The sequence below is a fragment of the Tremella mesenterica genome (genome assembly GCF_000271645.1).
Source record: "Tremella mesenterica DSM 1558 unplaced genomic scaffold TREMEscaffold_8, whole genome shotgun sequence".
NCBI classification, from domain to species: domain Eukaryota; kingdom Fungi; phylum Basidiomycota; class Tremellomycetes; order Tremellales; family Tremellaceae; genus Tremella; species Tremella mesenterica.
In genome coordinates this window covers 710560-724185 of record NW_006711232.1, presented here as the reverse complement: position 1 = coordinate 724185, position 13626 = coordinate 710560, and the positions used below count along the sequence as shown (strand labels likewise).

Here is a 13626-nt window from a genome sequence, read left to right as displayed (position 1 = left end):
TATGGATTGCACCTACCGAACCAATCGATATCGTCTTCCAATGCTTCACATTGCTGGATGTACTGCTACGAATCAAACCTACACCTCTGCAATCGCCTTCTTAAGCCGAGAAGTGACTGAATGGTACTCCCTGGCCATTGAAGCCTATCTCCAACTCATTGGTCCTATCAACAATGACATCAAAGTTATCGTATGTGATCGTGAAATCGCTTTACACAACGCTCTGTCTATCCACCTCCCTCATGCTCATCTGAATTACTGTCGATGGCACCTCCGAGAAAACATCAAGGTGAACTGTCGTAAAAATTTTCAGTCCCTTTATAAAAACGGTTGGGTGGAGAAGTTATCTGTTTTTGGTAATCATTTCATGGTGGATATCTGTAAAGCAAAGTCTGAAGAGTCATTGGAGAAAGCTCTGTCATCAATGCAGACTCGGTGGGGACATGAGAAGTTGGATGGTGCGAGGGCTTATGTGAGACAATTGGTGGATGAACACAAGACACACTTCGTCTCTGCTTTTATCGATAAACATACTCATCTTGGTCAAACAGCAAACTCTCGACTCGAAGGAACCCACCGAGCGTTCAAGAGTCGTCTTAAAAATGCGTATAGCGACCTGTACGGCTTGCTACGCATTGCTCATGACTTCTTCGACGATCAATGTAAAGAGATAATACACCAAATGGCTCTTGATCGACTTCTTCAGAACCCCGATCTTGTCAGCATCTTTCTCCTGGTGAAAAATCGAGTCTCAAAGTGGTCAGTATTCCTCATGGAGAAGCAATATAAAAGAGCAATATCTGGCCAGGTCGAAAATGATGACGAAAGCCACCTGTATTCGACATCGATGGGCCTCCCTTCTGCCCTGCAGATAAAAGAAGTACTTGAAAGAGATGGTACCATTGCTCTTGCTCCTCTCCATCGTCATTGGCGTCTCCTTAACCCCATGTCCTGGCCAGACACGATCAAACAGGCCACTGCGAAAGTCAGTGGAGATGTTAGTGGAGTTCATCAGCTACTAGGACCTGAGTGGGAGGTGGATAATGATACCAACAGGATTCGTGACCCCCACCTTCGAAGAAACCGGTTGGTATTAGCCAAGAAGAACCTCAAGAACCTCACCACCACTCAGATCGACTTAACGAATGACGATAATGACGACCTGTTACCTGCTGATAACCCCTACTTTTCACCTCCTTCTCCTACTCTTCCTCCTTCTCCTAAAAGGGGTGTAAAATCGAACCCTTCTCAACTGTCTAATGATGTCTCTCATACCGGTCGATTACACACTCAGTCAGAGAAATTCCTAGGTACCAAGAAGAAGGCAAATCGTCCCTGTCCCTTCTGTGGTTCAAGAGGACATGGAGCTAAGAAGTGTAAGACAGGTAGTGAGATACAGGAGAGGGATAATGATCGTTATATTCGCGAAATGGCTGCTTGGAGGGCTGGAGAAACGACCTGGACAGAGGGATCAGTAATGGGGACTAATGCTGCTCTTGAGAAGAAGATCTCGAGTCTTCAGGAGATGGTTTCTGGCCTGGCTAAGAGTATTGAGGACAGAGATAAAAGGGAGAAGGAAAATCAGCCTGTAGTAGTGAGGACAGAGGACAGGATGGTGAGGACAGGAGAAATGATCACTAGGACAGGTTATTCGGTGGGTTTCTCATATGATAATCACATTTCTCCTTCCCTCCTTCTCCCCCTCTCTGTCCTGCAGTCATTCCTGGCTATATTGCTCTGTCTCTCTCTATAATGGCCTCACGATCTCGAAAATTTTCACTCTTCTCTTAGTCTCTTACTTCTAAAAGTTTCCTGCAAGCTGATTGGTCCAGGAGACACCAGGAAATGGCCAATATCAACCGAATGTGAGTCTCTAATACTGCATTTTCGGCTGTATCCGATGGGGGGTCTCTAATGAACAGGTACCCCCATTTTTCGACATTTATCCTCCTGAGGAGAGGTACCTACCACCCCCCCCTCTTCCACCTACTCTCCCTCCTCTTCCCTCTCAATATTGGCCTCCCTATCCATCCCAGGGGTCTTCTAGACATCCCTATGGCTCATATTATCCTCCTGGACATTGATAGATAGGAGAATGCATGGACAATGACCGGAAATGACATGGTATAGCTAATACTGACATTGGCGATGAAAGAGAAGAGTGAGCAATCAGAGCTCGCGGGATTTCAGTAACGCCGGGCCTATGAACTTGAGCTCAGGGTTTGTGGCAGGTAGTGCCCCGACGAGACTAGGGTAGTGCCCCGAGTGGACGTCTAGCTGTGAGGAGACGTCATCGGGAGATTGATGACTTGGAAAGAGAAGCAGGGAAGACGGACGAGCGGGTCAGATATATAACATCTCTATCGGTCCGAAAGAGCATGCATGTAGAGGGCAGGGGGTAAATGCCGTATGGTTCGGTTCGAACAAATCTTTAGCATCTTGAGTGTCCTGACCCGTCCATCCGATCAGACGTCAGCGGCTGTGGGTTAAATTCAATCAAGACTTTAAGTTGTAGGATTCCTACGGCCTACGAACCTGCGATGGAATGAAGGTGTGGAAGTTTGCGGACACGGACATCGGGATATAAACACGTTATTACTTTCCTGACAGTAAGGCACGTCAGTGGGGGTCCGCTTTGGTCCCCGTCCCATAGTTTCGGTGACCAACAGTTGTGGCTTTGATAGAAGAATGTCAAACCCTGAACTCGATATTGTGAAGTGAGACCATTGCTTCCATGATATTCACCAGGCGAGACGTCCCCGGCAGACATTCGGCATGAGCAATGAGGTCTGTTGATGATCGAATGGACGAACTGCGACATATGAACGAAGAAGTGTTCTCTTGTCGCGCAACGAACTTCCGCTCAAGTCCTCTCCGTCCGCCGGTCCCTCGAGTAATCTGAAGGCGTCTGAGGCGTCTGAAGAGCAAGGCAAGTCTCATATTAGACTGAATTCTGACTGTGAACAAAGCTTGAGATGTCTGAGTCGGATTGGAACGGTCGATTCACCTGCCCCAATCTCACATTGGATCTATAACGCCGTAAACACCGAGAACTATGACGCCATGTGGCATGTCCACGTGTGTCCAATATCCGCATCGCCATCGCTGTCTTCAACCTGCCTGTCACTATTCACTTCTTGCACTCACCACTCGTGTGACTACAACAAGCATTCCCAAATCATGTCTCTCAGAGGAGCTTCAGGAAAGTTCTCTCTACCATCATTTGGTCGAAAAAACACCGGGACAGAGCCAACTTCCCCTTCCCGGGAGTATGGCAACGACTCTGACTTCTCCCCTGCTTCTCCTACTCGAGAGAATGGGCATTCAGCGGGCGGTGGTGGCGGAGGGGGAGGTTTAGTAGGAATGGACAACTTTGGTCGTTCTTTAGGTAAGAAAATTGCTCACCAGAGTCTTCTACCTGCTCTGGGTAACAAAGACCAGAGGGCGTTACAAGAGTGAGAACCCTTCTTCAGGATCGTCTGTCCGCAGCTGAACCCAACAGTATCATCGCTTTGGAGAAGGGCGTCTTGTCCATGACTGAGAAACTTGCAATTGGTAAGTGATCATTATAGTGTAGCATGTAAGACACTGATGGTGGAGATACTCAAAAGGCAGCCGCAGCTCTCCCGGTGTATGGAGCTCAGGAAGGTGCAGACTTACAAGACGTTCTGGGTCATTCGGCCACACTGCTTTCTCGTCTATCAACCGCTCTCACTGTTTTCACGCAACACCAAGCTTCACTTCGAGGATGTTTGAAGAGGATTAGAGAGCGTGAGGAGGCGTTAGCTGATTTGAAACGACGAAGGAGAGATACGGGTAATAAAGCTGAGAATGCAGAGAAGAAGTTGGCAAAGATGGGACCGGAAAATAAGGGGTTGCCACAGCAGACGGAACTGCTCGAGAGACTGAGACAAGAGATGCGTCAATTGGATACGGAGATAGTGACTGAGGAATCGAAATTGGGAGATTTCAAACGACAGTGAGTTCAGATCAATACCCTACCTATTTGTCACCTGATTTCTTGCCTCCTGTCCTCTATGAACACTAGACTGGCAGGATCAGGAGATCTGATGTGGACCGAAATGAAGTTGCTGATTTCCGCAGGATCGTCAAAGAAGCTTTGAGTTTTAAATTCGGCGGTCTCGAAGAGCTCGGAGAGAAGATGTGTATAATTGGTGAACTGGGAAAGCTCCTGCTGGAAGAGATTCCACTTGAGGAGACACCACCAGGATATGGACGGGCTCCGTATAACGGATTTGACAATACATCAAACGCTGTAAACGAAGCCAATAAATGCGTATGTTTCCCTCCAACTGATCGCTTTCGGTCCTCCAGTTCAGTCCTCCAGTTCATTTCCCTCCCTGTGTCTATGTTATCAGGCCACATCCCGATCTGGGGCAACCCCAACACTAAATGATGTTTCTAGTATTGGAAGTTGCTTCTAGTCATAGGGTGAAAGTCGAGACGAGACCTGGAATCCCATCACTGACTGACAGCTGGCCACTGTCGAATTCCATGCCTCAAACGCATCCCCCAAACCTCCCGGTTTACCCCAACCAGTCTCAATGTTACCTCTAACCGCTCCCAACCTTCCTCGTCTTTCTGGCGATCGTATATCCGCCGCTGAAGAATTTGCTCATTATCCCGGGAACGCCGTCTCACCCGAATCCAAACCCACCTCGCGTGATTATATGAACGCCTCGTATCCCAACCCCTCTGATCCTTACAATTCCGATCCAAGTCAATCCCAAAGTAACATCTACGATGAATTCGGTGGCATGCGTCCTCCACCGACCGGTATCTTGAACGCCGGTGGAAGTGGAAGTGGTGCTCATGTAGTTTGGCAAGGTCCTACTGAAGAAGCGTTGAACGTAAACGAACATGATTATGAGAGGGTTCAACAACGTGAAATGGATCAAGAAGCTGCGGCTTGGCAATCTGTCTCTGAAGGAGTTACTACGACTGAAGTTCCTGAAATACAAGTGCCTATTGAAAATGAAGAAGTTCCTACTTCTCCATGGGAACCTTTAAACGTTAAACGTGATCATTCTGTCACTCCTACTCCTGATCCTCTCAATCCTCTCGCAACTCTTGGAACGCCTATCAATCCGAATTCCATACCTACAGGTAATGGAGTAGGAGTTGGAGTAAAAGATGATTTACTACCACCACCTAATATGGCACAATTGACAACTCGAATTCCTACCCCCGCAACAGGGGAATTTTACACTCCTTCAGAAGGTCCAGATCCATTGAACGAAATTCGAACAACTGTACCACGACCTTCTTCTCCAGCTTTATCTATACCTCCACCTCAACCGGGTGGAGGAGGAGGGAAAATATCCGCCGCTGCTTTCAGACGTCCTAGACCTTTACCTCGGAATTCAGAAGGTGAAGAGTTGCCCTCACCAGGAGGTATTAGGAGATTACCTGTTCCTCCTTCTGGAGGATTTACGTCAGGGAATAGTGGACCGAACCAAATGAATCCTACACCTAACGAAGGTAGAGAAGAGGATGCTTTCCCTACAGCCGAGGCGATACCTAGTCCACCACCTACTTATGGTGAGGAAAACTTGCGATGAGTCTAGATTCATCTGGAGTGTGGAATTTGGAGTTTGGTATATCGTCCTTGCATGTATATATACATATTTGATACACTGTAGAAGTATTCTTACCCTTTTTCCCATTTAAGCAATTCATATCAAAGTGAATGATGTATATGGACCCAGTGCTGGTTCTGAGAGACGTAAAGGGGGAGAGCGTCGGGGAGGAAAATGACGGGAGGGAGGATTGAATGGAGTCTAGATGAAATGATGCATAATATTTCGTACTTTTCATACACATTCGTTCATTTGCCCAGTCGACCTTGGAAAAGGAGTGCGGTGAGTGTAGCACCTTTGAAAGTGTCTGAAGCCTGGGAGTCAGTCCAAATGAAGATCATTACGAGTAGAAAAACATACCGCCGAAAAGTTGATTTCACCATTCCCATTCTTGTAATCCCATACCTGATGGTCAGCGCTGTGTCGGATTGACAACTGACCTGTAGAGGAGATCAAGTCTCTCTCTCTTGAGAGAAAGGTAGATTGTTCCAAGATGATAATATAGATGATTATGAGAGATACTCACTCGTTTATATAAGACACCCCCACCAACAACTTGTAAACCCCATCCGACTGATGATAAAACTCCAAAGACCCCAGCGACTATATGACCTCCTGCAAACATGGCTATAGTGTTGATCAGTCCCGCTGATCCGGTAGCTGAGTATCAGCCAAATTCACCCATCACGGAAAGTTTCAGTCGGGGTTTAGAGTTTTAGTCTCGGTCAGACTGAGAGGTATCATGCCCCGGAGATCACTTGGTTATGGGGTAGGAGGTGGACTAACATGGGATACCGATTAGCATGTAAAGCGCGTAGAGGAGGTTAAAACCTTGGAAAACGAAATAAATATCTGACATTAGCTTTGATACTGTACGGTGAAATTCTGAGAGAGTGTACATGAAAATGCGCTTACAAAAAAAGAAAGCCATTGCTTTACCTTCCACTTTGAGGAAACCAAGATATATTGGTCTATACCATAGAATGAAAGAGAGAACACCAATGACTGGTAAATAACCACCTGCGGCACCTACGTCCGCCCTACATATCAGCGTGTCGTTTTCACCGACTTTATCACCAAAAATACGGACATCGACAATTGGATTGGTCGAACAGATTAGATGTTGGTACGAGATGGATAGGAATGGAGCAGGATGGAAGGTTTGATGAGACTTCTCTTGATGGATTGACAGAAATAACATCTGATGGATGAGATGAAAATTCGACTCACCCTCCTTCTAAACTCCCAGAAATCAAAAGTAAGATACACCCTACGAGATTGATCACAAGCGTTACGATAAGTTCTAACCATTGTGCGTATAATAACTTTCCGACGGTCTGATGTTCTGTAGGCATGGTTGTGATGTCATGATGAAGGAAAGGAAAGACTGATGTCAGCTTAATCTCTCTCCCTCTCTCTCTCCCTCCCTCTCTCCCTCCCGTCCCCACGCTATTCCGACTACATTGGGTATCTATAAGAGATACGCAGGCTAATGACAGAGAGTCATCTAACGAGTGTTCTCGAATGAAGATTATTCTAATTCTACTGAGAAAGTTACTGACGACCCTGAGCTGCACGCCGCAGTCAAAGGACCAAACGGTCGCAAGTATCTCTACCAGGTTTGAAGAGTATAGATACAGAAGAGATGTGAGAAAAGGTATAGAATGACTCACAAGGAGGCCAATTATTCCTATAAACCCCAACTTCCCTCTCCCTTTGACCGATAGCAGCCTCCCTCTCTCTCAATTGAGCCTCATAAGCATCCAAATCCGCTTTTCTCTGTTCTGCAGTCTTTTGTCCTAAACCAAAGCTAGGTAGACCATATCCTACTCCTGAAGTCGTAGGAGCAGCAGTAGGTTTAGAACTCTGTCCTAATCCCCTAGCTGTATCTTGCGAGTCGAGGGAGAAAGCGGAATCGTTAGAATGTATGAAAGGGTTTTCTGAGTGTAAATCGGCGGTTGACTCGAATGGGTTGGAGTCTAGTGGTTGAGGAGGATCGAATGGGTTCTCTGATTGTGCTGTGGGTCAGTCAACAGCGGTAGAGGAGTAAGGGGAGGGACTGACATGGCATGGTGTAGTGTAAGTCACTGATCACTGAAGAGGACGTCTAGGGGGCGTGGAGGAAGCTGTGGTACGCCCACGGAATTAGGCTTATCAGACATCTAAGATGGGGAAAAGATACGTGGGAGGAGAAAACGGTGACGCACTTGCTTCGGCCAAGGGGCAGGCAGTTCTACTCACTAACTTACTTGATGCCTTGCCATCTTGCTCAGAGGAGTCCTATGTTGTGGTCAACATAGTTCATCTGGATCGATTGGCAATGACGGTCAGATAGTGATAATGGTCAGATTTTATTCCAAGACACATTCTTAGTGAGTTTTCTTTTGCCCCACTGTTCGTATCACCATCACCTGTCGCCGAGCACCTCCCCTATATATCTGTTGCAAAAATTGCCCCCTTATACCGCATCAATTTGATACCAAACAGCTAGCAGCTCGTAATCTAGAGAATACCAAGGAGGTATATGAATGTGCACGAGTGAAGGTATGATAACTGACCTCAGCCCTGAACCGACAGCAACACCCCTTTTGGCATTCTTCCTCCGTTATCCCAACCCATTCGCCCGACATGTACTCTCAGTAGACGTCCTCTCCCGTCGGATAGATCCTCAAACAGGTCAATTACATACCACTCGACTTATTCTCAAACGGGGTATATTACCTAAATGGGCGAATCAGTGGTTACCTGTCGCTGGCGCTAGTGGAGGAAGGGGTTTAGATGCTTGGGTTTTGGAAGAGAGTGTTGTGGATCCTCCAGACTGGGGAGATCCCTCGAGCGTGGCTTCAACTTCAATTCACTCTCCTTTTACAACATCTGTCTCACAATTGTCATCTTCAATATCATCTTCACCATCACTGTCTCAATCATCATCGTCATCAACACCAACACCAACAACAGAAACATTATCTCAATCAACAACACCATCATCAACTTACCAATATGTATCATCTTACGAAGACCAGAGGACGGGGTCGGTACTAGAGACGGCAGAAGAGGAAGAACACTCAAGAAGACAACCTAGACTACGTGTGGTCCAGGGGAATTTGAATCATCGGAAGTTCATGCACGTCATAGAAGGTGGGGAGATAGTTGCTGGTCCAAATGGGTGAGTTCACTTCTGTTTTCTTCAACCCTTACATCTCTTAGCACTCTCCTGAGTCGGATCTCTTCGTCGACTGTAGTTGTGTGTGTGCGAATCATGTTTCATGTGACAGTGGGGTGTTTTGTGACGAGAACGAAATGCTAATGAAAAGAAGCACTCTTCATCATACCACCGCTGAGATCCGGTCCAACTTTGGAGGAGCTTGGTCTAATTTAGTCAGACAGAGAATAGAGTCGTATGGAATTGGGAAGTTTGAAGTAAACACCGAGACGGCGAGAAAAGGCATGGCGTTGATATTGGATTTGTTACGAAGACGAGAGCCACTGCCGGGGAGAGAAGAAGTGGATGATGAAGAGGGAAAGTGAGGTATGATCCTTATTCTGTATCACGATGACTATATGCAATGGGAGGGATGACTTGAATAGCTTTGGCTGCACAAGTTGTATGTTTTGTATTTGTATGCATCTACGGTTACTAACTCGGTGTGTGATAACGAAAATGTGTGAAATCCCACGTATGGTCCCCTACACCTCCTTACAGGTAAAGCAAGCAATTTCGCCCTCAATGCTCATCCATAGCTATACATGCAAGATGTGGTCCATACTACGACAAACCACAGTCCTACCATCTACATCCCTCTTGTCTCGCCCAGTGATCTTTGGTACCTTACACAATTTCCCCTATAGTTCCTTCTCCACCCCATTCGATCGTCCCTCTCCTCCTCGTCTCTCACCCCAATCGTCCCCCTCATCCTCTCCTGCACCAGCACCATCCCCTCAATCATCCCCAGTACAGCCATCCCATACGACAACCCTCATCGATCCTCCCACCGAAACCACCGAAATCACCGCTACGTCCGAACCCACCGAACCCACCAAACCGACCCCATCGTCCGTACCTCCCAAACCAAAACCCGAAAACTCACTCGTTTCAGGTCTCCTATCTGTCAATCCGGACCCCAACGCATGGTGGACCCTTCCGTCTATAGGAGGTACGCCATGGAACCAATTCTCCGGTAGGTCAATGTCTCGATTGAAGAAGAATAGTTTGCTCGCTAGTATGAGCGCGGTGATGGGTGAGATGACGAAATCGGGTATGAGGACAGAATTGATGAGATGGAGATTTCATGAGAGACCTAGTGAGGAGAAAAGGAGAAGAAGGAGTGAAAGACATAGAAGAAGATTTCAGGAAATGGTGAGTTCGTTTGCTTCCTTATTTCCATGTTACATGAGTTACCTACTACCATATGTCATCTCGACACATGCTTGACTTTGAACCTCATTCCGACCTTCCATCTGGGAATGTTGACACATCTCACGTACCCTATCACTCATCTTCATTGGATTCTTACTCTTCAGCTTGGCACTTTGGGACCTCGTACTCATCTTCTCCTATCTTTCACTTGTCACTCTATGATCTGCGAAAATGAAAACGATGTGGACGAGATACCAATCCCGTGTGCAAGACCTTCGCCGTTAACTCACAGGTCCGAGAAAAAGTTAGACTGGTCAATATTCTACGTACGCGTAATTAGACCTCTCCCAACTCTTTTTCTCGATATCGTCAGGAAAGCCCAATCACATGCATCTCTTTACTTCTTCTGCCTCGCCATCCATTCTTCCAAACTAACGACTTGCCCCGACTCATTCAATGTCTGATCAGGATTCATGTCGTATGTCCCTTCTACCGTCTCTTGTAGGCTCACCAATCCCGTCCAGCTTTGTGATACATAAGGTTGGTAAAACCCTCCTCCCGTACCTCCCCTGTACGTCGCAGGATCATCAGGCAACATGGCCAAAAGAGTACGATCTTCCATCAATGCCCAGTCCTTCTTCCATGCTACCTCTTCAATTTTGGTTTTTACAAGTTGATTCCACTGACGTGACATGTTCGTCAACTTGGTCTCTGTCGGATTTCCAGATATTATTGTCGAGGCGGTATTCTCTGCATGAGATACCAAATCATCGATGGTAGGTCGTTCTGAAGGTTGTGTAGGGGATAATAGGAAAGAAGCTCGAAAGATTGGGTGATAACTACTGGTTTGAATGTCTGCTGCCCAGTTGAGAGTAAAGATACGCCGGTCAATGGTTGTCATGTCATCAAGGTCTTTAGGCTAAGAGAATATACAAATTGGACTATCAGAGGGGAATGTTGAGTAGGCTTATATGACCAGTGAAACGGTGATGGAGAGAGGGATGTTGAATTGATACGGAAAAAGAGATGAAAGGTTTGATAAATGAACATGTGATGAGAAGCAATTCATTTCGTGTCTCACATCGAGCCTCGTTTATAATATAATGGACTGTGAAGACAGCTCAAAAATGGAGTGAGATCTTTGCAAGCTTGAATATCATCTTCATCCACCCCTTGTTGTCCTAACGTCATAGGGGCATAGGCGGCCATAGGCCATAGGGGCATCGAAATCCATGTTGTAATTTATGACTACTCTATCCCCACTTTCCCCACTCTCTTCAATTCCGACTTCTTTGCAACGTCCAATTTCCAACTGACTCTGAGCTTACTTGTTGACCACGGGTTCAACGCACAACGTATCTATCTTCTTACCCGACTCAATTTCTGGATACAACAGAAGATGCCATGAACGACACATAGATAGATGATTCCTCTCTCTGGGTTAGTTTCACCGTTTAGGGGTCAATGTTCTCTCAGAAATTTCTCCTCTTTCCCCGAACTCGGTCGATCTATAATTTTCGACCCGCCTTATGACCCTAACCCTCCCGGAGGCCTGAGGGCGTGGAGACGTGAAGAGTTTGCTCGTCAGCAGAAGGAAAGTAAGGAAAAGATCGAAAAACGAAAGGATCCTTGGTGTACGTTTTCTCTTTCTCTCCTCTCCTCTCCTTAATGTTTTGACCATCATCTCTCTTCTCTCTACCACTCTTGTGCTATTTGACGCCAAAAGAAGAGGTAGATATAGGGAATGGGAAAGTGAGGCTGGTCAATCAAAAGAAATATGGCTCAGAACACTGAAACACAGCCGTCTTGGTCAATACACCAAAAAGACAATGTATCCTTACTCGTCAGATTTTACCATGTGGTATGTTCCTCATCTCAACCTCTTCACTCAAACACCTTTACAGTCTCAATACTCTAACCTCTGAATTTCTCCTCTCCTCTCTCGCTCTCTCGCTATCCCTCCTCGCATCACCTTTTTCTCCCACTAAACACCTTGACAACCTTAGCACACAAACACCTCCCATCGCGCTGTCTCTCAACTTACAACCACCTTCAATCCTTATTCACAGCAGGTACAAACATGAGCATCCTTATCTCACCTAGCTATGATGCGAAACTGTGCTACAAATGATTTGAGAATTATGACTGACCCCAAAAGGTTTCATGATCAACCTTCGTCCAACCATCCATCCAAACCATCAAACCAACCTTAACCCTCCTCTCATCTTACTTCCCGATCGTATCCAACATCCTAAAATCTTACCACGTAAGAAAGGTAAAGGAGTTTGGGTGACTTGTCATTATGAATCTCTTGGACGTTTACTCATACCCGGTAAAGTCTTTTTTTCATCTTTTTTCCTTCACAAGTTTTTCCTTCACAAGGTTTCCCTTCAAAAGTCAAAGTATTGATCAAATAGGACCTCATCTTGGTATTTTACAATCTTTTCATTCTTTATCTATACCCACTTCTTTACCTCGAATAGTATCGCATCAGCTTCAATTACGTATCCAACAAGAATTTTCAATATTGATACGACGTTTGAGAGCTAGACCAAAAGATGAAAGAGGGTTAATTCACCGTCTTGACGTTTCATCCTCCTTCATATCGGACTCCTCATCTCCTTTACCTGAATTTCACTCAGGTGAAAGTTCGTCAATATTTGAGAGTACTGGTGATTCTATGACTCAAAGTTCCGATGATCCCGTCGAAGATCGTCTGGTAAGTATTTCAAAGATAGAGGAGATTGAAGTAGATGGAAGTATGTTGGACCAAAAGGGGAATAAGATTGATAACTTTCTCGAAGAAGTAAACATACCTAGAGACACCATAGCATTATTCATATTTCATCCCCAAACATCTTCAAACATCCACACAAATCAGAGAAATGAAGATCCAAGCATTCCAGTCGACGACGCCCGATGGGGAGATACTTTTATTCGTTCGGATGGAACTCAAATACCTATCTATCACCTCGATCTCTTTCCCCTCGAAAATAATCCTCTCCAGGAGTTACACACCTTGAGTCTGTTCAGCCAATCAGGAAGTACAGAAGTGGGAGAAAAGGCGACGAGTCAAGTTTGGGCGCTTGACACTTCAGCTCCGTGGGGTCATCTGGGAGTTCCGTTGGTTATGGCTTTATGGAGATTAAGGATGTATCATGGATATGAGTGGGAACAAGTTTCATGAGCTTTGAGATCAAGAGTAGAGTCTCAACATGACATATGTCTGTGTTGAGGGGACATGAGGATGGTGAGCTTAGGACAAAGAGGGTCATTGTTTCAGCGACATGAGAGGAACGCAGAGAGGAATTATATGGGTCTTTGTTGAAGTGACGAAAGGAGGGAGAGAAGAACGGGGAGATTGAGGGAACAATAGAGTATCATATATAACATCTAAACAGAAATCATGATGCATCGATCGACACGCATACAAGTCAAAAGACGGAATGTGAGTCATTCCGTTTATTTGGTTCATGAGGCATAAGGGTTGCCTGGTTGTCAGCGCGGCTCTCTGCGTCTCCAGGTAATCCGTTTCAGAGGTAACATGACGAGCAGTCGTATGCTTCGTAAAAGAGTATCGACGACGACAATTCAAATACGCATCCACAGAAGCTCGAGGAAGAGCATATATGAGGGATTGGAATGGTGTGAAAATGGACAGAGTAGCAC

The 13626-nt window shown here is 45.9% G+C and overlaps 5 protein-coding genes across 5 annotated transcripts; 3 read left to right on the top strand and 2 right to left on the bottom strand.

Annotated features, from left to right (window-relative positions):
• The first annotated feature begins 3145 nt into the window (after positions 1 to 3145).
• On the top strand, positions 3146 to 5834 carry TREMEDRAFT_74265 (uncharacterized protein). The gene is made up of 5 exons (XM_007005866.1): positions 3146 to 3455; positions 3503 to 3555; positions 3601 to 3979; positions 4105 to 4297; positions 4497 to 5834. Exons 1-5 carry the CDS (start codon positions 3181 to 3183, stop codon positions 5580 to 5582), a joined length of 1986 nt encoding a protein of 661 aa, XP_007005928.1. The 5' UTR covers positions 3146 to 3180; the 3' UTR covers positions 5583 to 5834.
• Positions 5798 to 7671, bottom strand: TREMEDRAFT_74264 (uncharacterized protein; the record flags this gene model as incomplete). The annotated part of the gene is made up of 8 exons (XM_007005865.1): positions 5798 to 5914; positions 5961 to 6005; positions 6127 to 6260; positions 6387 to 6452; positions 6516 to 6640; positions 6831 to 6987; positions 7274 to 7618; positions 7665 to 7671. The coding sequence occupies 8 exons, from the start codon at positions 7669 to 7671 to the stop codon at positions 5849 to 5851; spliced, it is 945 nt and encodes a 314-aa protein (XP_007005927.1). The 3' UTR covers positions 5798 to 5848.
• A 198-nt stretch (positions 7672 to 7869) lies between these two features.
• TREMEDRAFT_74263 (uncharacterized protein) lies at positions 7870 to 9128 on the top strand (the record flags this gene model as incomplete). The annotated part of the gene is made up of 3 exons (XM_007005864.1): positions 7870 to 7972; positions 8164 to 8766; positions 8915 to 9128. Exons 1-3 carry the CDS (start codon positions 7941 to 7943, stop codon positions 9126 to 9128), a joined length of 849 nt encoding a protein of 282 aa, XP_007005926.1. The 5' UTR covers positions 7870 to 7940.
• Positions 9129 to 10354: 1226 nt separating this feature from the next.
• TREMEDRAFT_63550 (uncharacterized protein) lies at positions 10355 to 10858 on the bottom strand (the record flags this gene model as incomplete). Its single annotated transcript, XM_007005765.1, has 2 exons — positions 10355 to 10602; positions 10645 to 10858. 2 exons carry the CDS (start codon positions 10856 to 10858, stop codon positions 10355 to 10357), a joined length of 462 nt encoding a protein of 153 aa, XP_007005827.1.
• Positions 10859 to 11293: 435 nt separating this feature from the next.
• Positions 11294 to 13382, top strand: TREMEDRAFT_74262 (uncharacterized protein). The gene is made up of 5 exons (XM_007005863.1): positions 11294 to 11591; positions 11759 to 11818; positions 12116 to 12289; positions 12375 to 12676; positions 12734 to 13382. The coding sequence occupies exons 1-5, from the start codon at positions 11381 to 11383 to the stop codon at positions 13142 to 13144; spliced, it is 1158 nt and encodes a 385-aa protein (XP_007005925.1). The 5' UTR covers positions 11294 to 11380; the 3' UTR covers positions 13145 to 13382.
• The last annotated feature ends 244 nt before the right edge of the window (positions 13383 to 13626 follow it).

Coding starts and splice junctions, on each gene's coding strand:
- TREMEDRAFT_74262 (XM_007005863.1), top strand. CDS start 11,381: ATGATTCCTCTCTCTGGGTTAGTTTCACCGTTTAGGGGTCAATGTTCT. Junction 11,819..12,115: donor TCGTCAGATTTTACCATGTG/GTATGTTCCTCA, acceptor TGACCCCAAAAG/GTTTCATGATCAACCTTCGT. Junction 12,290..12,374: donor TGGACGTTTACTCATACCCG/GTAAAGTCTTTT, acceptor TTGATCAAATAG/GACCTCATCTTGGTATTTTA.
- TREMEDRAFT_74265 (XM_007005866.1), top strand. CDS start 3,181: ATGTCTCTCAGAGGAGCTTCAGGAAAGTTCTCTCTACCATCATTTGGT. Junction 3,456..3,502: donor GACCAGAGGGCGTTACAAGA/GTGAGAACCCTT, acceptor TGAACCCAACAG/TATCATCGCTTTGGAGAAGG. Junction 3,980..4,104: donor TTGGGAGATTTCAAACGACA/GTGAGTTCAGAT, acceptor TGATTTCCGCAG/GATCGTCAAAGAAGCTTTGA.